This window comes from Beta vulgaris, chromosome 3 (assembly GCF_026745355.1).
Source record: "Beta vulgaris subsp. vulgaris cultivar EL10 chromosome 3, EL10.2, whole genome shotgun sequence".
Classification (NCBI taxonomy): Eukaryota; Viridiplantae; Streptophyta; class Magnoliopsida; order Caryophyllales; family Amaranthaceae; genus Beta; species Beta vulgaris.
The window spans coordinates 51,916,890-51,942,712 of NC_079204.1; the positions used below are offsets into that span (position 1 = coordinate 51,916,890).

Here is a 25,823-nt window from a genome sequence, read left to right on the forward strand (position 1 = left end):
TTGAATTGGGAAAAAGCTGAACATGAAATAGTGTATAAACTGAACTGAATTGAAAAATAAGCTCAAAAGAACAGAATCTAAGTAATCAACCACTAATTTGAAGCAATATTCCAACATAAGACCCATTTTTTTATGCTTATTGATACTAGAATGAGTTCGATGCTTATGCTTAGGCTCCGTTTGGTAGTGCGTAAAATATTTTCTTGAAATACTATTTTCCTCTATTATCAATTTTACATTGTTTGGTTTGCAAAGGAGAGTAAAATCATTTTTCCCTTAGAGTAAAATTACTCTCCTAATAACGGAAAATTTCTTTTCTTTTCCTTATCTCTTTTGTACACTCCTCTCACTACCTCCTTACTTTCTCTTTCATTTTCCTTTTATTTCATCATTTTTTCTTACATTGAACCAAACATCAGAAAACTAATTTTTGGAATTGTGTTTTCCATTGTAAATTGTTTTCCACGAAAACAATTTTACACTGAAAATGTTTTACGCCTAACCAAACAGAGCCTTAGTGTCGTATAAACAAGGAAACGTGAAAATCGGGCAGCAACAACAATGTTGACTAATGAAAGGGGAGGTCTCATCAGGGTGCATATTTGGTGAGAGGATGGCTAATAAGACGTCGGGATGTCGGTCGTTGACTCGTTGGTGGTTGTTGGGAAGGGGAGGAGGAGGTTGGGTGGTCATTGTGTTGGCCAAGGGATAGCATACGGCGTTGGCACTGATCTAGTAAGTAAGAATCAGTATGAGAAGGGTATCCTCAAACTTGCAAATTATTTTGAGATTAATTGGTGACAATTTTTCCTACTTGTATCAGTTTCATTTGGGTAGCACAACCGATTCAAAATTGTGTTACCTTTTCTGTTAATTTGTCCAAATCTCTTAACCTTCCACATAAATTATTGTATGCTGTGTAGAAAAAGTGTAGTTACAACTTTCAAATATAATAGTTCCTTCTTATTTTTTAATTCTTACCATTGTTCTTTTTTCTTTGTACTTATTGCATATATATATATATATATATATATATATATAGGGTTGGGTTCTAAAGAGAATCCTCTTATGGTGAGAACCGTGAGAACCACTTAAAATGATCAATAAAAAGTGGCATGAACATAAAATGGGCGAACGTTTGGCCTAGACGTTCGCTCCATGGGGAGAACGTCTGGCCTGGACGTTCGCTCCATGGGGTGAACGTATGGCCTAGACGTTCGCTCCATAGGGTGAACGTCTAGGTCAGACGTTCGCCTATGGAGCGAATGTAACACCCCCAAAATCCACACGCGCCTACCACTGCTGCGTCGCGTCGACCTCGGGGGCGTTACCGCCGCGATGGAACGCAAGGCATAATAAGAGTTACGATAACTTAAAACATTAACTTGAAAACTAAAATGCAGCGGAATTAAAATATAAATACAACTCGGGAATCATCAATGACCCCTTTCATTCAAACCACAAACCATTTATATAAGTCTTAGAAAAACCAATAATACTTTTCAAAATGCTTTAAATGTAAATACCCAAGCCTAGTCCCCGTATGCTCGAGATTATGCAGCAGCACCAGCACACCTAGTCTGCTCCCCATGTAGCATCAATGGTTCATCGCAGTTCATCAAACACATAATAACACACAATCAGCTATGCTGAGTACGTAATGAACCATTGAATACATTAACATAAATGATGCACACATGAACAATCTTAAGCATGATGCTACATATGTTACATCCTTTAACCTTTAATCTTTAATCTTTAATTGGCATCGAACGGGCACCGTCATCTTACTAGAATCATACGGGCTACTGAATCCTTAACAGACACTAGGTCTGTTAGATGAAATGCAAATACGGTTTTGTTCCGTCTCACACCCATCACCTTAGTATGCATACCCCCAAGATCGAACGGAACCTTCCGCCTACTTGAGTGTCAAAAATATAAGGACACTACTGTCGTCACAGTAGGCCTGCGTAGGAGCGTAGGACAAGTCCCACACTCCCCCCATTGTTCATCACTTGTAGGGAGTCCAGCTACAAGATATTGCCATAATTCATTTTAATATTAACCATTCATTTCATAACCATATATAGTCATTTACCTGTTCTCTTAGTTACAATGTTCAAATCGTATCTCTTGTAACACTCTTGTTACACTATGGATACATAGAATCATTTACCTGTCCTCTTAGTTACAATGCTCAAATCATATCTCTTGTAACAACCTTGTTACACTATGGATAGATTAAAAAATGCTCCTGTTTATACTACGATAGAATTACGCATTCCAATGCAACATATCGATTTCAATTACAAATGTCTAACCAGACAATCTCAATCAATCAAACGTTCCTATCATGCTTCTAGGTTCCAATAACATAGATTGCAACCTAATCATGATACTAATACTTGGGATTAAACTGGTACGCGTACGTACCTTGTAACGGAGAATTTTCGCTGTCTTAATCGAACGTTCCGCTTATGAAATTGGGACCTAAACCGTTAAATAAAACTTTAGTGCTACGTCGTTGATAACATTAACAACTACTACGTAACTAAGACTATACGGTTTAATAATTCGACGTAAACGATAACTAAACCCCTTGTTTGTGAATCTTTCGTTACTTTTCTATTATAAAGAGTTTAACGTCTTTTAGGAGTCAAAGCTAGTGAACATACTAATATTAGTTAGTGTCATTAGTCCACTATCTTTACCAAACCAGTTAAATTATGAGTCCAACCATGTTTTATGTCCAAATCTTATGTCCAAAACTCTTAGGTCCGATCCAGTATTATGTCCAAAAGTTATATTCACAATTATAGTCAGAACAATAAAATGAACTCATTAACTTGAATTATTAATTAACTAATTATAATTTAACATAATTATGAAAACATAAATTATAATCAAACTTAATATAATATATTCAATATATTAAATGTTTTATACCGTTAAGCTCGCCGAAAATCAAATTCCGGCGACCGATTTCCGGCAACGGCGCACAACACTCGCGCACTACCACAGCAGCCGCACGGCTACGCTCGAACCAGCCTCGATTCGTACAGCATCAGCCTCGCGCACGCTTCGAGCTTCGTCGCACAACGCGCACAGCAGCAGCAGCGGGCCTCGCACCAGATCTCTCGTCGCTCACCGCAAGCCTCGCGCTAGCCCTACTCGAACTCTGTCGAAGGCTCGCGAAGCCTTCGAGCTTCTCGCACAACCTTCGCTCGCACAGCCTTCGTCTCGCGCTCGCAACACCTCGTCGCACACACACTCGCACTGCTCGATACTCGCTCGCACACGTTGCCGCGCCACTCGTCGCACAATGCGACGAGGATCCGAGAAGGCACAGCGAGGGAGATGAGAACAGAGGAGGACAGCGAGTGAGAAGAGGAGGGCAGCAAGAGAGAAGAGGAGAGCAGCGAGAGAGGAGAGAGAAGAAAAGGTAGGGTGACGGCTGAGGAAGGAGAGGAAGAAATTTAGGGTTTCTGAAATTTTTCTCCTCTTCTTTTCCTTTTTATAGCCTTCTAAAAGTGGTAACTCTAGATCGGGTGAACTCGGTTTAACCTTTATAAATCCGAAATTAACACAACCGACTCGTATTAATATTATTATATTCTTATTATTCTGTAAATAATATTAAAATACCTTTTTATTATTTTCTTGGTATTTCTTAATTATTACGAATTAATTCCAAAAATACGGAGTATTACAGCGAACGTCCAGGCCAGACGTTTGCTCTATGGAGCGAACGTCTGGCCTGGACGTTCGCTCCATGGAGCAAACGTCTAGGCCAGACGTTTGCCCTATGGAGCGAACGTCCAAACCAGACGTTCGCTCCATAGGGCGAACGTCCAGGCCAGACGTTTGCCCCATAGGAGAGAGAAAGATGAATGAGAAAAATGGAAAGAAATTAGTGTTAGGAGTCGTGGTGATCTAACGGTTGTGAGTTAGTTCATTTCATTAATCTAATGGTTGATTAGGTGGTTCTCACCATAAGGGTGGTTCTCATATGAACCCAATTCTATATATATATATATATATATATATATATATATATATATACACATGGAAGGAATGATAAAGCTAAAGCAGTTTTGGGCCATTTGGACCAAAGTAAGGGATAAAGTGTAAAAAAAAAAAATTACAAAGGAGTTCTCTAAAAAGTGGGGTCTGAGAAAAAAGGATAAAGGAGGCGTGTACTTTTGTCTGAAATAAAGAGGGGGAGAGAGAAGTGCTTTGAGAGTTGCACCCCAAAAAAATCAGTTCAATGAGGAGAGAGAGAGGAAGGTTTCAAGAGAACTGACAGAGAAAAACGGGCAGAAAAGGGGCGGAGCAACGGAAGTGACGGAGAAGAAACCGGCGTCGGAGATATAATTTATGTGGGAAAAAAAGTGAATTTTGTTAAATTTTTTGTATAAAGAAAAAAATTGGAGTTACTATACAATCTTCCAATTTTAGTATTGTTAGTTGAAGAAAGATGGAAATTTTTGTTATGAAGGATAAATATTATTAAAACAATCAAAGTTTTTGTTTTGTTGGTTGTAAAATGAATCATTGAAAGTAAAATTAAACTGGAGGAAAAATCTGAGTTATGATCATGTTAAAGAGTCTTAATGCTTGAATTATGATCATGTTAATCTGAATTATTGTGGGTAGGGTGCATATGTGAAATTCTTCTACACTTCTTGCTTTTCTAAACCTCAATTTATATTTAGCATAATAGAAAAAGATAAGGCAGAAGAATGTGTCTGCCATAATATTTATGCTACAACATGTTAATGTGATTTTAGAAGTATAATCTGCTACTAGATAGTATAATTTGCATTCCAACTAGTAATCCTAATAGAATTCAATTCAGTTTGTTAGTAAGTAAAAAAAAGTTAGTGTAATCAAGGAGTATTGAAGAATGGCGAAGCAGAAGGTAATTTTGTTGTAATCTGAGTTATGATTGCTTTAAATTTATCATGTGAATGCAACTCATTTGACTATTTATTTATTTAAAATGGAGGTGTTTGAAATGGATGGACATGTAAGTGATGCGAATGAATAATCTAGTACATCTTCATGAAGATGCAGAAAGAGATGTACATTTCTATTTGTTGGCATAAATTATGAATTTGTAGTTTGTCTGAAATTCTCCTGATATATAGAAATGGATTATAGGTAATAGGGAGGAAATCTGGACGATCGTCTCTGCGTAAAGAAATTGAAGCACAAGTATATCGGGTAATCTTATTGAAGTTGTGAATACGGTGAAATGTGTTAAAAATAATGAAGTACAATCTTTTACTTAATAACATATGCATGTATAATTTTGAATAGGAGAATGATCTAAGCAAAGGTGGATGCTTGAGGGATGAAGGCAAGTAATTGCTACACAACATGCTATGAATAATAAAAGAGTAATGTTATATGATGATTAGATTGTGTTTTGTTTTATAATTGGTTTTTGAAATGTAAAATGCTAATATAGTGTTTATTTTGATGTAGGAGAGTAATATGAATTGTAGAGTAGAGACATTTGGGAAGGTTGTGAAGGGATTTGATGAGAGGAAGCGTAAGCTAGTGACGGAAATGGATCTTGGTGATCTTTTGTTTCTCGAAGGTAAAAGTTTGCCTAGGACCTTTTGTTATTGGCTGTGTACAAGAGTGGATGTTAAGAATAGGGTGTTGCTGACTCCTGATAGGCTAGAATTCTCTTTTAGTAAGACATAGGTTTATTGGGTGTTGGGTATTCCGGCGGGGCCGAAGACTGTACCATTATATGGTGAGGATGCTGATGAGGGTGGTGATGAGGTCATGAGGTTGTTTGATTTATATGGGTATACAAGTCGTTCTGGTGTTAGGGGGATTAATGCTAGTGTAATTAAGCAAGTTGTTGAAGGTGAAATATCTTCAGATGCAGAGTTTAAGAAGGTTTTTTTTTATGATGGCATTAAATGATCTTATATGTCCTACGACATGTCAGAGAGTGTGTGTGAATTTGTTGTATGATGTAGTTATAGCAGAGAGAGCTCATGAGTATAATTGGTGTAGTTTGTTGCTGGATCGTCTAATGAATGCGATTGGTGGATTTGCAAAAAGGTTCTACCATGATGGATTTGCTAAGGGGTGTGGTGGGTGCACTATGTTCTTAGCGGTAAGCCAATGTTTAGTTTTTGTTAGTATTTATGATTTTGTAGTTAATTGTTTTTGGTTTAGTAATTTGTATGCAATAATTGCATATTCTATATCTTGATTGATTGCGCCGACCACCATTGAAGTGGGGCGCTTTTTCAAGGATATGGGCATGGAGTACGGTAGATGTGAACAAGGTGAAGAAGGAAGATTTGGTGGCATCTGGAGATTACGACAAGCTTTGGGTGTGTATATTTTGCATCTGTATTGCCTATTAGCTTATCCATGCGTTTAGAATTATAATTTAAATTCAAAAAAAATTAATTAGACTATTGATGTCGCTTATGGCGGAAGACATCCTTTGGAGGCTCGGGATGTCATGCCTTCAGCGGAAGATGTTGAGGAAGTGTAATCTTTGTTGTATATGATTTATGGAATGTTGTTACTCTATAGTCGTTTGACGTGATTGAATATTGTTGTTTGAATGCAGGAAATAAGTCGTTGTAGTGCTCGTCATAGTAGAAAATTAAAAAGAAAGAGAATGAAAGCAAGGCATGAACATGAACAAGTTGAGCGGGCCCAATATGGAGGAGACAGAGACATATGTAGTGGAGGAGCTGAATGTGGAGACAAAGACATATGTAAAAAGGAGCTGAATGTGGAGGAGACATAGACATATGTAGTGACATTCAGCTCCTCCACTATATATGTCTCCAGGGGTGGTCGAATTGGTGTCGAGGTGGCTGGGGGAGGGTCGAACAGGGGTGGGGGTGGTTAGTTAGGTTGGAAAAGGGGTGGGGGTAGGGTGGTTGTGGCGGCCAGGGCTGGGATGGGCTTTTTTTGGTGGAAAACTGCCACACGTGCTCGGCACGTGGTTTTTCGGGGCTGAAAACCACAGTCAACGGAGGTAAGGTAGTGGTCAACAGCGGTTTTGTACAATTCAGGTAGTTTTGAACAATTCTGTGTATTTAAGGTAGTTTCTCGCAAAGTGCCCAGAGTTAAGGGGGTTTTGGACAAGAAAACCCATCTTAAAAGGGATCTTCTATAATTTCGCATGTGAGGGGTTATTTCTTGGTTTCGTCCATGTTGATTGGCCAATTTTAAGCAGAAGTAAAAGTGTCACACTTAAGTTGCGAATAATGGGTTATCTAGATCACATTGTAAAACTCCCAATAAGAAACGTAACAGGAACAACAAACTTCCTTCATCTAGTTCATCCTCTCATTTTTTTTTATTGAACAAAATGTACACAAAAGATATTATGGTATGTAAAATAATGAGAAGATTTATACTTGGATGAGACAACTATTCCTTGCTGAAGAGGCACCTATTTCAAGTTACAGTGCTAGAATTGTTTGACAGAGGTAAGCCAAGTCCATCTCTTTATATAAACCTCAAATTTTCTAATGTCACATATCTGAAATAAGCTGTAAAATTCCCTAACAAAGCTTGCATATATATGTTACACAGCTGGTATGTGTGTGTGTGTCTATGTACATAAAATATAGGGAGAAACAATGTCATGAATTCATGATAGTATGCACACCCAACACATCCTTTTACATGTCGTGCCGAACACGAAGTAGATGACATGGTACCTAAGTATGGCACTGCAAAGTGCAAACACATTCAAGTAATACAAAAGCTTTATTAGATAAACAATGAATACCTCTGGGCTGTGAAAATGCAAGTAGTTTTGACATGGAGCGCTGGAGAAACTCTGTTATGCTAAAACCAGTGCTTTTAAGAGGGTACAACATGAACTTATCTCCTTAGCAGCTTCAGTACATCTCCTACTAGATGCAATGATCCTGTCACGAGAACCTGCCAATTCAAAATGGTATATGATTTTTAATGAATTTGGAAAGAAGAATGAGCCAACCACGACTCCACAAGCACGTGTCTATACAAAGCACGAAAAAATAGCACTCAATTAGATATTCCAACTGAAAAGGTCCTCTGATTCAGAAAGCAACTCGGAGTGTTAGAAGTATAGAAATTAATATTAAGGACCTAAAAAATGCTAAACTAACCGACATGTCTAATGAAGTGGGATACTCAAGGCGGGGATAAGTATTGAAAGGTCCAGAAAAAGTATTAGGAAAATCGGTAGACACTCCATCGACATCAACACTCTGTAGATGCTTTTTGTGAGCAAAAGCAAGAGTTAAGCCAAGCCAAGTAGCTGAATAAGCAAGATTCCAAAATGGAACCTTGCTTATCCGACATTCATATATATAACAATATAACATAATCTCCCCCTATCTTATACCAAATATCTATATAGTTCATATGTTATACATTTCTTAACTTTTGTCACATATGGGTCTGTTATACTTTCGATCCTAAAATTTTATGTACACACCTCTTTCAAGGTGATGAAAGTTAAATGAGTGACAATAATATGAAACACTAATCTTCTTATCTGTAAACATCTTATGCTAGTTTCGATGTGGTCCTCATTTCTCAGTGATGTTTAGTCTAGACTCTAGACCCTACAAAAACAGTACACGCTGGCTTTGGCTCGTTGAGTCTGGCTCAAGTCAGGTGAAGTACTTTGGATAATATAGCACACTAGGAGGAGAGCAAGTTCTTTTTTTTTTTTGAAAGGAGGAGGGAGGGCATATAATTTCACTTGCGTTTCTGGTGATGTTCTAAGAAGTCTAAATTACAAGAAAGATTCTAATAAACTATGACAGCTATCATCTTACGTTAGTTTCAGTGTGGTCCTAAATTATGAGTGCTGTTTAGGGATGGTACACGAATCAAATTGCACTCTAGAAGAAGGGCATGCATACAAAAGTAACAAAACCACCTGAATTTCCAGGGTAGATCTTCAAGTTCTATCAGAATCCTTACCTGAAATCTGATAGAAGGGTTTTCCCTTGCACAATCCCTCAACCATTTTATAGCTAATGACAATGATGGAACAACCACACTGCTACGGAAGGAATCACCCGAAATATTATGATAATATTCACCATCACTGCTTGCATTCTTCATGCACTCCATCATGCTATTTCTATCAAATTCTGCTTTGACATACAAAGCATAGTCAAGAAATTATAGTTAGAAGAAAGAAGTAAGACACCCACCCACACCCCACTCCATCCCCTTCCCCCAAAAAAAACGAAACGGAAAAAAGAGAAAGGCATCTCTAGAGAGAGGAACAGAACAGAAGAAGAGGTGAGACGAGGACAGGACTGATATTGTATAAGCATCAAATAGAAAATTGTCCAGCCCCACACAACATTAAAAAATTCAGGAAGCTGGAACTGTTTAGGAAATTCATAGAACAAAAGCAACAGATCCAGTAACAAAAAATACATGAATCATTATATAGAATCTTAAGATGAAATGGCATGGGTAACATGAAAAAGAACCTGACTACCTTTCCCATTGATCGTCTTCTCCCATATTCTCTGCAGATTAAATTGCCAAGACAAGTCGCGCGAAGGCATGTTCAAACTAGTGACTGAAGAACCAGAAACAACTTTATTGTATGTTGATATGCTTGGAACAAATAAAGCTCCAGAGAAATGAACACCTGATAATTGGAGGACTCTTCAGTAAAGCTTACGTTGTTGAAGGCATTTATATATGATCAAACACAGAGAACTATAGAATTTGCTTAGCAATTCGACAGGCATAACTGTGAAAATGCAACATGACTAAAAAAACCCTACCCCCCGAGGTCACACATCATTGGTGTGACCCTATGTGATCATTATGTCATGTAATCTAAAGTCTGAACAAGGTGCAAGGTTGTAGTAGCTGTAGTTTCACATACTAAGTATAGCAAGTTTTCTATATACAGAAATTTGGAAATAACTATCTCACAATCTCCCTTTGGATCAGATTTCGAAAATACATGAATCACAAAAGGTAAAGGGGGGAAAGATACATAATGTCCTGAAATAGAGAACTTTTGGAGACAAAAATAACAGAAAACCCACAAGCCCCTGGATTCCAAAAGCAACGCATTTGTTGCATTATGAACACGACATACGAGGAGGCCAAGAATGTGAGGCTGCTTGTGAAATTCTTTAGGCACTAAACTAACATTTAATTCTGCAGCATATTTGGTGAATGCGCCCATAAATGTGCAAGATATAATAGTACCTGAGGAAGCACATGTCCTGACAAGCTTTGGAAGAAGGATTTGTGGATTTCTCACTTCCATGCAATTGAACAAAAGAATCTACAAAACCACAGATAGCCAGTAGAAACAACAACTTAAAACAATGCCCAGCTGTAAACTTGTAATAATCAGAGAGAATCTCTCCTCATTCAAGGGAGTCATATAGATAAATCACAAGATGAGTGTCAGAAATAACATTGAAGCAGTTCAATACCTGCTTGGGAACTTTGTCGCTATTTCCCATTTCACAATTGCTGAAACTGTTTTTGCTGAATGCCTCTCCAAGCCCATCCCCAGAAGCTGATTTTAGTGATGTTGACTTATAGCAGCCATTCACAGTCTTGGAGAACCATCTAGCACAGGCATCCATGCTTTCAGGACTGTGCGCTCCATCCAAATAATATACAAGATCTCCTGTAGTTGTATTAGAGGACTTGGATATGCCATCATAAACAATCTGAGCCCTCCCTGGAAGATGTGCAGATGAAAGACCTCTTAGGAATGCGTCTGGCATATCAGCTTCATGACATTCCTGATTACATCTTACATATATAAGCAAGCAATAAAAGATAAGATGAAAGATGAACTACTAACCAGAGATATGAAAGAACTTTGCAGCATAAATAAAGAGACGTTATCAAACAAGATCAAAACTAATCACTAAGAAGGCCATCTTGGATATCACATACTAACTTTTGGAGTCCAAATGTCAGTACATCATAGACTCCCTCTGACAGGTAACACTTAAGTCAACAATTTAGACTATGACCACATGGTCAATCACCCTAGATGATTGCTTTTACATGAAAGAACTAATTACACATGCACCGAGTTCATATTTTGAACTTTCAAGTGGCACCTAACACCAAAGCCAATCTCGTTCTGTTGACCTCGTATAGAATGAGAAACTGATGGCAGGAGTCCTAAGAACAATGCAAAAGCACGATGGGAGATAACAAAATTGCAAACGAATGTGGTTATCACGGCCACAGAAGATCTAATGCACGAGAAGTGGTACAAGAAAGAAGAAAAATAGGTAGCCAACCAACATTAGATAGCAGCTCTCCCGAGTTTCCTGTACGTCGAAGCCAGGATTTACAGAGAGAAACAGCAAGACTTGCATTCACGAGTTGATGATCGCCAGCCAAACTGAGCTGTAATCCATTTATATTCTGAGAGCCAAGAGGTTTCACAACTTCCAATGGAATCTGCATTTGATGACAGCCGAATAGACAGATAAGATAATTACAGAGCACGACATTGCACAAGAGTCGACTTTTAATTTGTCTGTTATGCTTCAAGGCACCAAGCAAATGTAATATGTGATGATTGATAATCTTAACAGTGTAGATATAAATTTTAACAGTTGAGAATCGGATGATTGGTGTAGGCATGAGTGAGAAATATGTTCAAAAGGTTGTTTTGGGATTCTTCTTTTGGTTCCTTAAACATTTTTGAGCTACGACAAGTCGGCATCTCGAGGAGGAATCAAAAAAATCAATTACTTTCTATTAAGAAGGTATGCTGATGGCCCCCCCTACTGCACTTTGCACTAGCTTGCCACACACTATCTAGTAGGTTAGAGCCGGACCTAGCATATGAGGGAGGAGGGGAGGCAAAGTGAGGTAAAATACTCTTCACATGTTCTACTGGCCATTTAAACGTGGAATTTTGAGGTCAACAAAAGACAAGCCAACCACAAGAACAAGCCAAGTATAATGAATCAACTTGGGGAGAGGGGTACTTTTGGTATTACATAATTAGTTAGTTTTAATAGTAGCTTGAGAAATGAGTTAGAGGGTTAGAAGGGAAGAAACTCTATAGATAGGGGAAATTAGGGAAAAAGAAGGCATGTGGAAATTTGGTAAAAGTAGTCAGTTAGATTAATTGGGAAAGTGCCATTCCTCTCGAAAGAGTGGCGAGGTTGTAATTGGTGATTTACTCATCTATGCAATCATATCTTCATTTGTTTCTTTTCTCAATCATCTTCCTCACTTCCCTAATCTTTCTTTTCTTCAATAAATCTACTGTTTTGGTCTGCTGATGATGTTAGTTCATCGCACCAAGCTTGGTATATGACTAGTGTATATTGCTAATATGTAGTAATGGAAAACAATCATACCCTCAATTGCCGAGCCCTTTCATTGATAACATTCATTGCTTCAGGAAGCTGAGGAACTGTAAATGCTGGTACATTGGGCTTTCAAAGCAGGGAAGACATAAATCCAACTCAGCAAACAATTGCACAATAATAACTGTCAGCCTTATTATACACAAGGATATCTGAAAAATCAAATCGCTATGTAAAAGTCCTTACAATAGATGAAGTCAAGGTTTCATACCTTTAATATACCGGCCTTGTGTGAAGCAATCTTTCCTAAAGTATCTCCTGTGAAAGTGTCATTCAAAACTTTTAGAATTAGCGTATATTGTCTAAGATACTCTACTATAATATCTAAATGTATTCATTCAATAAGATTTTTAGATCTGTAAAATAACATAAAATGAAGGAGGTTAGGAGGCACAAAAATCACAGCTGTTGTAGACAAAAACTTATTAAGAGGAGAGTCTGAGCATAAGAGGCAAGAGGTAGTTAAGATCACTGCTGCGTGATATACAATTTGATTCAGTTAAAATTGAAAAAGAGGAGGATACCTATAATGCATCAGATAGCTTTTTGGGGAGGAGGGGGGAAGTCTTTCGTGCCCAAGATATTTCTTTTGCCCATGATCATCAATGGTTTATTCAAGTCATGGCAAACAATAACATACTTGAATGTTGAAACGATAGTTATACACCACTAAACAAATGCTTCAATAAACTACCAATGTTTCTTATATGTTGTGATATAGCAGATTGCATGCTGAATAAAGTGTCAAGTGTAAACAGCTTTTTCATCTTAGAAGTCAGACTGCATACATTGCACCTCTTCTAACCCCTTTCCAGAATAAGAGCATTTTTCAGAAATTATTGGGCTGTGTTGTTGTATACATTAAGCAAGTAAGCATTGGGAAGTGTCAAAATATCAGAAAGACTTATTCTATCTATATCTTTCAGTAGTAAATTCACCACTCAACCTGCAAAGGAAATAAATAGGGGACCAAAAAGTTCAAAAAATAATTTTAGTTAGAAAAAGAGTCCACATGAGGCAGGACAAGGCACTAAGGAGAGAGAGAGTCAGAGCTGATATCAGATGGAAGAACACTTCAGAAGGCTGTATTACGACCAAGCAAACACCAAAACTGAAGTACTGCTGAAAAAGGAGAATATCGAAGCAACTCCCCTAACTTTTCAGCAATAAAGAAAAAAAATTCGTTCACATACCCATCTTAATCCCTAACAAATGCCCCATATCAAAAAAATTCAAGAATGTACCTTTGATTCGTACATGAAGGGTTTCACCACTTAAATTCTAGATCTGGAAGGAGAACCTTGGTTCGGGAACTTATGTGACTCTCATGGCAATATGTGAGTGAATGGAGGCCTGAAGGACATTTCAAAGACACTCAACGTGAGTTCACAGGTCAGATGAAACAAGCTGACTTCTAAAGCATCTAGATCAGCAATGGCCCACAACTTAAAACACCTGACCTAGCTACCAAATGACCAGATTTTGTCCGCAAATCATGCTGCAAGTTGGATATACATGTTCTGATTGTCGACTATGAACTTGGACAAATCAAATTAGCTAAGATCCTCAACTAAAGACCTATACCATGTAGAATTCCAATATACAGCATTTAGTCATATCCGGTCTATAATCCCTTGAATCAACACATATCCTGCTAAGTGTTGTAGTTCCGACACATATTTGCAAATCACCTAGAAAGTCAAAAAGGAACTTCTCACAAATTCTTCTCTAGCAACCATATAATCTCCAAAACAGGTGTTCACTGCATGTCATGTGTAATTTCACTGTCAAACTTCTATGTCACGGCATCTCTGATTGCATCTTTTGGTCGAATGATACTCCTCAAAATTGTACATTATTCACAATTGTAAAGGATGGCTCAACTAAGCAAAAGATTAGGGTAGATAAGGATATCCTTTAAGAAAAAGATTATAAGATCCGTGTCAAATCATTCATATATGAGAAGTACTCACACAGTCACACTAGAAATATTCCTCCTCCATCCCGTAATAGCTGCAATACTAGCCTTTAGAGTTTTAGGAAACCTAGCTTGTGGGCCATTTCTTTTGCTATTTTGTTGTACAAGTACATGTGATAGAATTGGGGAGACATGCCGTTTATAGTATATTATTAGAAAAGAAAATTGGAGAGGAGGTGATAGAGGCCGCCAAAGGAAAGAGAAATAATATAAAATATTTGTGGGTCGCCATATTAAAAAGTGTTGCAATTAGTTTGGGACACCCAAGTGTGGAAAGTGTTATTATTTCTGGAGGAGGGAGTAGAATAATTACTCTTGATGTATGAAGAAAGAGTCTGACGTGCCCCAGATTTTGTTCCATTTTGTGTTATTTAGTGCTTTTCCACAGTATTGGTTTATTTCCATCTCAAAAAATCAATTAAAAATGAAATCGGTAAACGAGTGAATCTCACAACAAAAACCAATAACAAAGGAGTTCATGGAAGGTAGTTCCTAGACAATAATCAATATCATAATCAATGACAGCTGCAAAGCCCAGAAGCTCTGCACAGCCTTGTTGCGGAACACATTGTAACAGAATATAGGGATTGGCATAAAATGTACATCCAATGCATGACAGTTACATACTTACATATAAGTATATAGGACAACAAAATACAGTGATATATGAGTTCACGTAGACTTATACTGCATATATATGGAAGTGAAGAAATATTCAATTGAACAGTTTGAAGTAGTACCTAAAGAGTCCATGTGGTCCATCCCCAATGAAGAGATTCCGCAAACAACAGGTTCTTTAATCTACAAAACCATGTTAGCTAAGATCAACACATAAAATACATCAATATCATTTAAAATTCCACTAATTAGTAATTAATACATGGATTTGAGACTATTAAGGATAGATTGACACAGCCTGTGGTGTAAGAGATCTTAACTAATACTCTCTCTAGAGACCTCAACTTGTAGTAAGTTTCATGAATTTACAAAGAAAAACTATGTACAGCAGATTGGCATAAGGTTTGATGAAATATATCCAAATCATTTTCTCCATGATAGTTCAAGCCTCAAGGGAATAAGTTTTTTTTTATCTTCATCCATCCATCTGTACATGGACAACACCCCTACTCCCTAGGTGTCGCCTTAATATATCTCTTATTACTTATGAAATAAGGAAAATTAAAATAATATATATGAGTGAATGTGTGACTGTGTGTGTATGTAGTGTGTACAGTGCGTGCGTATAGTGCGTGCATATAGTGCGTGCGTATATGCATGTCTATACACATGGATTACTTACTTATATTGTCCATAAAGATCTTTCATTAAAATGCTTTCAATATGAGTAGGTTCCAAGATATTCTTGAATATGTTTATACAAGTGGTAGTAGTTTAAGAGAGAGCTAATATGCTAAGATCGGTTCAAAAGATACATACCACATTTGTGGAATCCTTCTCCCCTCCAAGACCAACTTCAAAAATTCCAACATCAACCTATCAACAACAAAATATTAAATAGATAAACTCAACTCATGATAACATATTAACATGCAAACAAATTAGTCATAGATACTGCATAAATTGTGCAGTATAGACAAAGATTGAACTGACAAGTTACACGTCTGGTTTGTAATTGAGATTTGAGAAAGGACGTCAAAAGAAAGCTAGAAGTGTCACGAAACACATGAACATAAGATGTAGGAAACAATCATGAACAGGTAGCAGTAGTCAAAACAGATGCAGAAAACCATTGTATGCCACCAAGCATGTGTGTGGTTGCAGACAAATTAAATTATTCAGGAAGGACTAAGGAGATGTTACTAAGTATTAAATTTGCTAAGTGTTGCAGTGTTGCTTTCTCAGAGTCACAAAGGTTTTCTTCATCGGCCCTGTAAGTCTCCTACACCTACAGCTGGTCATATGAAACAAAACCATTTCCTTGCACAAGGTACAAGTAATCTGTGAAACTCAAAAACCTGCGACAGTCATTTAAGTAAACTCTGCATGAGTTGACAGCCCAATTTGGCTACACTAGCATTATGTTTTTCGATAGAGGTATAGCAAAACAATTCAAGGAACTTTCTCAGATACAATATCACACCAGACTAAAACACATAACAGTAGCAAAACTTTAAAGATAAGGACATTTTTCCCAATAGACTCAATCATAGTGCATAACTATGAGAGAGTTAAATTCTCTAAATAAGATCCCAAGGGACATCATAAGTAACAAGACAATAGATTTTGGGAACTTACTTTCTCATCTGTGAATATCTTGAATGCCAGAAGTGTGAGAAACTGAAATAGGGGAGGCATAGGCAAATCATTGGTTACTTTATCCTGCAATACACATTTCAGTCAAATTCCAAGGAGTTTCTCAAATTAGAAGAGGATTGCGATCTAATAATTTGGATGAGAACTTCTACAAGCTGGGATCAAGTAACCACAACATCTCAAATGCACCAAGACAACATTACTGGTCTTGAGTCACTACAACCATATGGCTAGACACATGTGCTATGCTACTCAAACTCGTCGGTAGATGTGTCAGATCCTCAACATTCCAACATGTGCAAGAACACTTAACACTTGAACAAAAAATAGAATGTTTCATAACTAGTTCAGTTCAACTGTTCAACAATTGGACATCATACTATGTTAGACATGAGTACCCAAGTAAAAGTAACATAGACAGAAGTATATGCTGCCAAGTGCCAACTATCCAGTGCTGCATCAATGCCTATATATGTATGTGTTTCTCAATGTAACACCGTCAGTTCTATCAATTCCATTCAACTTGAGCATCAATACTTCTTGTATTGGGAATATAATTAGAACTTTATACAGTTTACAGGAAGCCTTCTAGATTCAATAAATCTATTTTGTGATATCACACGACACTATATACACATATAGTATTTCAATTAGATAAATAACTTAGAGCATTGTCACTACCATAGTCAAACTCAAAGCCTGCATCCAAGGGCATATAGATATTTAGTTCTCCCTCTAATGTTTGCCTCTTAGGAAATTGTGAAGTTAAATCTTCAATCTACATGTGTTAAGATAGGTCGGCATAATAAGTATATACAATTTTGTTAGCCTTTGAAATAAGTTGGCAAACTACTCTTTTATTCGGCTTAGTAACCAACATAATATATATATATATATATATATATATATATATATATATATATATATATATATATATATATAGAGAGAGAGAGAGAGAGAGAGAGAGAGAATAAAATTCACATGAGAACACTTCTTATATGAGAACACTGGAATCATAATCCATTTTAGTGAATATACAATCCTTTATTGACATATTGGAAAATAGGCTTTGTAAGGCAAAAAAGGTTATAAACTAGCCAAATGGATTATATATTGGTTAAAAAGGATTATAACAAAGTGTTCTCGTATTCTCATATAAGGATTATTCTCATGAGAACCATTTTGGCACAAACAAAAGGGAAAAAGTAGAGAGAAAGCGGTCGCTAGGTATAGGGCCCAAATGTAGAGACAAAGTAGAGAAAAAAGGAATGCCGAAAAAAGGTATGCAACAAATAAAGAGGGACAACCCAGAAAGAAATTGTGCCAATTAATATGGGAAGGAGAGAGTATAACTCAAAGATGAAAACAAAAGGTGGGTAGAAGTAGAACAAAGGAAAACAAAGAGAGTACATCCTTTGCTGCAAAGTTTGAAGTTCCATAACCATTATACCATTGTTCATAGATTAATTTATGCTTTAAGATCCAATTATCATATACTCATACAACTTATCTGGCAGTTCCTACAGTCAAAAGGCAAGATTCTATCTTTACAGGCGTTGAAGTGGTGTAAAAAGCAAAAGGGGTTGACCATTTAGGACTAGAAAAGAGGAGGATAAAAGGAGACTAGATGAATCATACCTAGCCTAAAAAAATAGAGAAATTATACCCTTAACTGGTCCCAGCACTCCCAAAAGTATTGCAGAAACTTCTCTTGAGAAATGTCCGTCCTACAAATGCACCCACGAGGTAAACATTTGAGCAGCTTATTGAGCAAACAACTTTGGTTAAGTTAAAAACATGAAGTTGCTTTAAGGTGAATTTAAAAACAAAGCTTAGTTTCTTTTAGACCACGTGCAAAGAGACAGGAACTGGAAAAGAAAAAAAAATAGAAAAAACAGTTGCAATATACTGGCCCTCTACATAATAGAGAATGCGTGGTAATAGACTGATACTAAAAAAGAAAAGGTAATAACCAAGGCATGGAATCAAACCAAGACTAATTAAATAGCCTAAAGATTGTTACTTCTTACAAAGACTATATGTGTAAAGCATTTCCAACTAGTTGTTATGCAGTAGGTCCCTCAACAATAGAGCTCCTAAAAGCACACCACAACTTAATTATAGGTCATTACATCACCATATCCATCGTTGATATCTATTCTCTAAGCCATTGATGCCATTGATAATCTCAATTTGAAGAAACCTTCAAATTATATCATAATAGCAAAGAAATGATAGAACCTCTCGGTTCTTCATAAAACACGAGATAGGGCATTGGAAGGTATGTTTCAAGTATCACCTAATAAAAATAAAAATCTAACTTTTTCCAGTTTATCAATTAACAATGTGATGAGTTGATGACCAATCACCATTACTATGAGTGTGATGGCAAGTTGGCAACTGCACTGTGATGACCATTAAGACTCATTAACTGTTGCAGAAATGTTTAAAAAACAGCCAAGTAGTCTAAGTTTTCTGCAAGTGTAAAAAGAGAGCCATTGCCTCCTTAATATTCAATATCATTGAGTCTACAATACTGAAAAGACCTTAACTAAAATGACAATAAGGAAGAGAACTATATGAAAGCATGCTAACCCATCCAGTCGAAATCTCTCTCTCACATCAATTAAATGAGGTGATGTGAAAAGGCCAGTTCGGAAACCACACTCACGTAAGATTGCCTCAGAGAAAGCACATGTTGACCCCTGGACCAAGAACATCATAAAAAAGTTAGAGGCAAAGAAAGAAAAGAAGAATATCTCTTCTTACAAATCATCTTCCCAAATTGACCAAGGGTCAGCAGTCAGCACAATCCAAACTGCTTATTTAACTTCCTGCCATATTGTGAGTTTCAAGTCCTCAAGGAGGGTGTCACAGCTTGTTTCCCATCCACTATCATACCCAATCCCGTCCCAAAACTTATTTTATAAAAAAAAAAAAAAAAAAAAAAAACCACAAAATCCTATACTTGGTTCAATCTATATTCTTCTTTGACATCACAGTGGTATGAGTTGACCTAGTAATTAATTCCAATCAGTCCACACTCCACAGCACTGAGTACCAGGATGTTGCTTTGCCTTACCCTTCAACTAGATACCGAAAGGCAATAAGAACTAAACAAGATGCATTATATAACAGACTGTTAGATAACTGAAGTGACAGCCATCTTGTAACTATTCCTTGAAAATAAAGAATAGTATTCAAGCATTTCAACCATGTAAGTAACTGGTCTCTTCAACTTACTTTTACTTATTTTCAGAAAAGTTAAGGAAAGTTCAGAAAAATCAACAGAAGTTCTGGAAGTTCAGAGAATATCAGAAAAATAAGGAAAGGTTCTGAAAAAGTAGAGAGGAGTTAAGAAAAGTTCGGGAGTTCAGAAAAATTAAGAAAATATAATTTCAGGATAAGTTGAAGAGAACAGACACTTAAGTATGACAATACCTCTATAGCAGGAAAAATGGAATAAGATGCACAAAACTGTTACTGATGGCATTTGATACAATATCGTATTCTCTATGAAAAGTCAAGTATAAGTGAAGACAGAATCGTACCTTCCCCTTAGTTCCAGCAACATGGATAATGTTAAGTCCAGCTATATTTTCCTCTAAGCCTAATATCTGAATCAAAAAATAGATCAATAGAAAGAGTCAATAGTTCATTCATAAGTTGGTTAAACCGTGCATCTAGTACATAAGTAGAGGCATAGAGATAATATCTTCAAGTCCAAATCATCTCAGAGTGCTGCAGTCTAAACTGTAAAGAACAAATCAGCAGGTGGAAAATGAAATTTGACTATTTAAGCATCAAAACATTTGATGAATTTTTGTAACCTTTCAATAAGCATCCCATCAGGGTGTATCCTGAACCTCTGGGCATCTAGAATGGGACAAATCAATATTAGGCACTGATGATGATAGGCAAAGAGAGGTTGTCTTTCCTTTAAGATAATAAACATAGAAACAGACATTTAATTGCTGGGACAGATATACACACAAAAAAATTGATTACTGTGTTAGCCCATCTATCCAATCATATGATGAAGTAATCTCATTTCCGGTCTTTTAAAAAAGAATCCACTAGGTCACAATTCATTTTGGGGTAAGGTTGTGTGCTTCTTCATTTGCTAGACCCCAAAAACGGCGGTGGCATAGTGGCATACATGTTAACTGTTATAACTTATAAGATCCTTGTATAGTTGAATCAGTGACCTACATTAAATCTGTCAGTAGATTTTAAGCTTAGCATTATAAAATTAAACCTCGTTTGGTTTAGAAACATACGCTAGACAACTGACTATAGTAGTGCAGATTCTAGTTACTACACTGTCCACCAACTCAAGAACTCAATCATAGTCCCTGGGAACTCCAATTATTTCTTTGGCTCATACACCTGAATACCTCTGAAATCGAGTACTTTAACAGCACTCCTATAAGCATGTCTGTCCTTTATCAATTCCACTAACATGAATATTTCAAAGTTCCTACAAAAACATGACCCCAAAAAAAAGATAACAAGAAGGATGAGTTGTTTGCTCTTCTGACCTACAAATAATCTAGAACATAAATCCTACAGCCAAATCAAGTGCCCAGGCTCCTCCTTCCACTTATAACCAGAAAAATTAAGTTAACTACCAACAAGGTATCTGCTTAAAAGGTTCAGATTTCACATGAACCCCATGGACATAAGCAAAGGATTTGCAGTTTGCAAAAGGACACCACCTCAGAAAATATTGTATTAATATGGCATCAATGAAGACATGGGAAAGAAAGAAAAGATTGAATGATGCTAGACATGCTTTAGTTCTTATCTTAAAGCCAACCTTCTCTTTCACAGTTTCACTTGCGAGTTGTCTTGTCAGAATCTGGTATGGGGTGTTTTTTTACTGTCCTGATCTGTTTAGGTTTTTTCGTCCCTCCAACCTTTTAAAATTTCACATGGAAGGACTTAGCAGCAGTATAATAGGACATAGTATGTTCTCATCTCAATACCAGCTAATTGTTCGTACTCTAACCTCTGACATCACATATAGTTATCCCCTCACATGAATTAATGATTCTGTCTCCTCGTAATAAAGGGGAATTATAAGAGAAATCTAATTAGTCCAGAACATCAAGCTCATTAGTCGTCTGTCGCCTCTATTGCATTCTCCGAAATAACACATTTAAACTACTCCATTTGTCAATGTAGAGACTCAAACCAAAATGCCACATGACTAAATAGGTCACATAAGCCGTAAAAGATGACATGAAAGATTTTCAAATCAAGCACAAGAACACACCATTCACTCAGATTACCTTCACATACATCATCATGCGCTCCAGCTTACTGTATTTGCCCAAAACAACATTCTTTTTCCCCCGTTTTCGACCTGAAATGAGGGAAGAAAGTGCTTCCATGGCAGCCTCATAAGAGCGTGGAAGAGACAAGTCCCGTGAGTATTCCTCTTTAACTTCATTGCTTGTTATGTTTTCTACAAGTTCAGATGATATCATCCCAGATCTAAGACCTGAAACATCAGCTATAATAAGTTGGGGAAGCAAGAGTTCAACTAAAGGCAAAATACATAAAGATATAACACCAACACCAACACCACCACCTTCCCCTAACAAAAAGAAAAGACACTCTTACCAGAGTTGTCATGATACTATGATAGGACTCAGGGCTACCGAAAAACTACATTACTTGAGCCAAATCAAGAAGCAAAACCAGCAAACATGTCAGTTGAACTATGGTGCAAGTGCCTTAAGGGCTGTGACTATGATGTCGGAAATGTTAGAGGTCTTTGCAACCTCCAACAGCTATGCTTTATGGGAGAGGCGGAAGGAAAAATAGCAAGGTTTGCATGCTCCAGCAGACCAATTTCAGACATCATTCTATTACCTATGCATCTCGCTACTTGTTAATTCCCACCATGCAAGGAATCCAACTAGGCCTCCTGTTTTACTTACTTATGCAAGAAGACACCCAAAAGCAGGGGAGTATTTTCTGAAGTTGGTTAGAAAAGATGTTGTTGTCTCAGTATTATGTTATTTTGGAAGAGAAATATTTAAATCACATTAGAGTGAATAGCAAGAAAGAACAGGGGGAATATAAATAATAGTGGAGGCTGAGTCTGTTAGTTATGCAAAAAAGATCTTTGGTGAGTGGAATCTGGAGAGCAGCTTCCTCTCGAATGAAGCTAGGCTTGTATTCATTGTGTATTCCTTGATCTAGATAATATAAGATTATCCCCTATTGGTTCCATTCTCTGTTGTGAATTCTCTTTCTAGTGAATTCTTAGCACACCACATCAATAGCAAGAAAAAGTATTCCTTCTAACCCTTGCCCGACAGAACCAATGCATAATGTTCAGTACAGGATCCCCAATAATTAGTTCTAATTTTCAATATCAGCAGTGGCTAAGCACAGAATTGATAAGTATCTAACATGCTTAATTCAGTGATCCAAAAGATGAGGAGAAGTGGGTTACGAAAAGGGGAAACATTATGAAGATAAAGCTTCATATCCAACCAGTACGACAACATGGCTGATCCTAGAGTTGGAAGCAATGTTGAAACGTAGGCATGGAAGTTGGGTAAAATTTTAATCAAATTAGGCATAAATGAACCTGGTGGCGAGCAGTTTCCAACAGAATTAGAGAGAATCCAATAAGAGATATGCAATTCATTCATTAAGGTCATGTCAAATTTCCTTCAGCTAGTCCTTTGTCAAAGCTATGGTCCATGCAGTTTTCACTTACATTCATGTTTATTATCAGTCATCACATAGTCAAACATGGCTATGATGCGTGCGTGGATGCTTGAAATTACATGATATAATCGATTCAACTCCCTCCCCCCAAACCCCACAAAAGAAAAATCATGTTGGCCCCATTTATATAAATTTAACTCACACATTATGCACAAAGGTAAGCATAGGCAACCATATATTATAGTTGTGCAAGTAATAATGTTATAAGTAACTCACTTGGAGCAGGAGGATCATGTCTGTTCAAACAAGGAGGTACACATGAAATTCCACGATTTGCAACACTTTTCAACCGCCATCGCCTCTCCCAGAATAAAGAAATGCAAAGGAATCGATACCTTACGAAATTATTTGATTGAATGTGCAACATGAGTTATAAATCCTGCACCATCATCAACCAATGATAATAATAGTGAAAATTGTCCTCTTGGGAAATATTCAATTGGCATCATACCCTGATCTTAAGCTAGGAAATAAACCTAATTTCAAGTGTTCACTAAAACTCATAATACGAACTTTGCCAATTTACAATTTATGTTCAGATTATCCAAAAAACTAATATATATCTAGTACAAATAAGTAGTACATTCAATCAATAAAGTAGCATATTGTAGCCAAAAACACTTTTTTTTTATCATATATATATATATATCAGGTCATATGTTAAATAAAAAAAATGCTGAATATACCACAAAATATGTTCAGAAAAATCTCATTTAGGCATTTTTCATCATTATACATAGCCAAAAAAAACTCGGGAAAAATTATTCTCTTTAGTGCCCGATTCAAATTATCCCAATTACTATTTACTATCATATATTAAAGAGCAAAAAACTATATTAAACAAGCAAAAGATTACACTTTTTTCCAAGAACAAAAATAATATAAAGTGTAATGAGATTACCGGCGGACGAGAAGAAGAGCGGATTCTTCTGATTTCTGAAGCTCTTAAAGCAGAGTAGTTGTCCTTCAAGCTCACCACAGAAGATGCAAATGGAAAGAGAATATTGTGGTGAATATGGTGAATTGGTGATTGGTGAATAATATGAAAAAAAACGGCTACTTTGATGCCCACTACTTTTTAAGGACTTTGAAGTTGTATGTTGTACACTTGTACTCTCTCCATAGATTTTCCTTATTATTATTCCTATAGATATCTAGGATGATCCATTTGTATGGAGTGTGGGTGGATAAAGTAGGAGAGAGAGGGGTTAAGATAAATAAACAAATAAAAAAATGGTTAAAGTAAGAGAGAAAAATAGAGTAAAATTGAATTAATGAGGTAATGGTGGACCATATGATAGGGACATGAGAGGGTAAAAAAGAGAACAAAAAATTCAAATAAGGAATAAAGTAAAAGAGGAAAGATCTTATGAAAACGCATTTAAACGAAGAGAGGGAAGATCTTTAGGAAACGGAAGAAGTACTACATGGTGATGTGGAATGGATGGCTTCCCTATAACAATTTCTAGTTCAGTGAGGATTGGTTTGTTTTCCTAATTTTAGTAGGATTAAAACTCCTAGTTTTGTTAGAAGTTTAAATATTTTAGTTGAGTTGTACTTCTAATTGAGTTAGAAATCCAAATTATAGCTACATTATGATTCTTAATTGGAGTAGGATTATAGAGTCATTAGGAGTCTAGTTTGTTTGCGCCAAGTTATGATTCTTGCTCCAACTAGACTAGGAGTGTGTTTATTTCCTAGTTATCTTGTTTTAGTGTCCTAGTACTAGTATGACTAGGGTTTGTTTGGGTTTGTTTTGTTTTACATGCCTATATAAGGCTTTTAAATGCATTACTAAACTCAGTTTTTGTGTGAGTTTAAAGAATTGAAAGTGTGAAGCTTATTATGCTTGCATAGAACTGAGTGTTCAAATACACGAACCGAGTGTTCAAATATAAAAACCGAGACTTGTGTGATATTGGAGCCGAGACTCACGAGAGGCCCTCTTAAACCTATATTTTAAACCTTGTCTTGTTACTTTTCCATTGGTATTCATTTACCATCCACAAACACATATAAAGTTCGAAACAAGCCAACAAAAACCACATCACATGGTGACGGCATTCATAAATTGTTCAGAACTTCAGGTCTTCTAGTTTTCATTTCCTGTGAATTGACTTTGTGTTCGGGGTCAAGTTTTTTCTAATAACAATTAGATAGCGAATGAACCACTTAAATCTTGTGAAAAAAAAAAACACTTAAATGACTTATTTGCATTTTTTTGGCCAATTGACTAAATTGTTAAAAAAAAAAAAGTGACCCTCAATGATAATTTGGTAAAAAAAAAAATTGCTTTTAGGACAAATTGGTAAAAATAATTGAGCTCCAACGATGTTTAGGCCAATTTTTTCTATAGTTTTCCGACTCGATCAAAACGTGTAATTTACAAGTTTTTAGTATGTAGCGATAATAGAAGATAATTAGAGAAA

General features: G+C 36.5%; 1 protein-coding gene across 7 annotated transcripts; it reads right to left on the bottom strand.

The window, feature by feature from the left end:
- Window positions 1–1,362: 1,362 nt before the first annotated feature.
- Window positions 1,363–24,451, bottom strand: LOC104889423 (folylpolyglutamate synthase). Of its 7 annotated transcripts, XR_008968512.1 has the most exons (19): window positions 24,296–24,451; window positions 23,611–23,773; window positions 21,939–22,150; window positions 20,196–20,261; window positions 19,240–19,349; window positions 18,311–18,371; window positions 16,627–16,710; window positions 15,808–15,864; window positions 15,111–15,171; window positions 12,604–12,650; window positions 12,384–12,461; window positions 11,311–11,469; window positions 10,476–10,793; window positions 10,243–10,321; window positions 9,512–9,667; window positions 8,980–9,152; window positions 7,790–7,944; window positions 2,437–2,493; window positions 1,363–1,580 (listed from the first exon to the last, which is right to left on the bottom strand). XR_008968512.1 is itself a non-coding variant. In XM_010674642.4 (17 exons), the coding sequence occupies exons 2-17, from the start codon at window positions 23,759–23,761 to the stop codon at window positions 7,885–7,887; spliced, it is 1,872 nt and encodes a 623-aa protein (XP_010672944.2). In that variant the 5' UTR covers window positions 23,762–23,773; window positions 24,296–24,451; the 3' UTR covers window positions 5,391–7,884. The 7 variants fall into 7 exon arrangements, 4 of the variants coding, with proteins under 4 accessions (XP_010672944.2, XP_010672946.2, XP_019104235.2 ...); XR_007272815.2 differs by lacking the exon at window positions 2,437–2,493 and having other exon boundaries at window positions 1,363–1,590; XR_007272814.2 differs by lacking the exon at window positions 1,363–1,580 and having other exon boundaries at window positions 2,421–2,493.
- Between the last annotated feature and the right edge of the window lie 1,372 nt (window positions 24,452–25,823).

Bases quoted from the DNA above. Each gene is read 5' to 3' on its own strand.
- LOC104889423 (XM_010674642.4), bottom strand. From the start codon at position 23,761: ATGTTGCACATTCAATCAAATAATTTCGTAAGGTATCGATTCCTTTGC. The intron at 18,372-19,239 runs GTTAGCATGCTT...GTGCATTTGTAG, and splicing joins GAGAGATTTCGACTGGATGG to GACGGACATTTCTCAAGAGA. The intron at 11,470-12,383 runs GTATGATTGTTT...CATCAAATGCAG, and splicing joins AAAGGGCTCGGCAATTGAGG to ATTCCATTGGAAGTTGTGAA.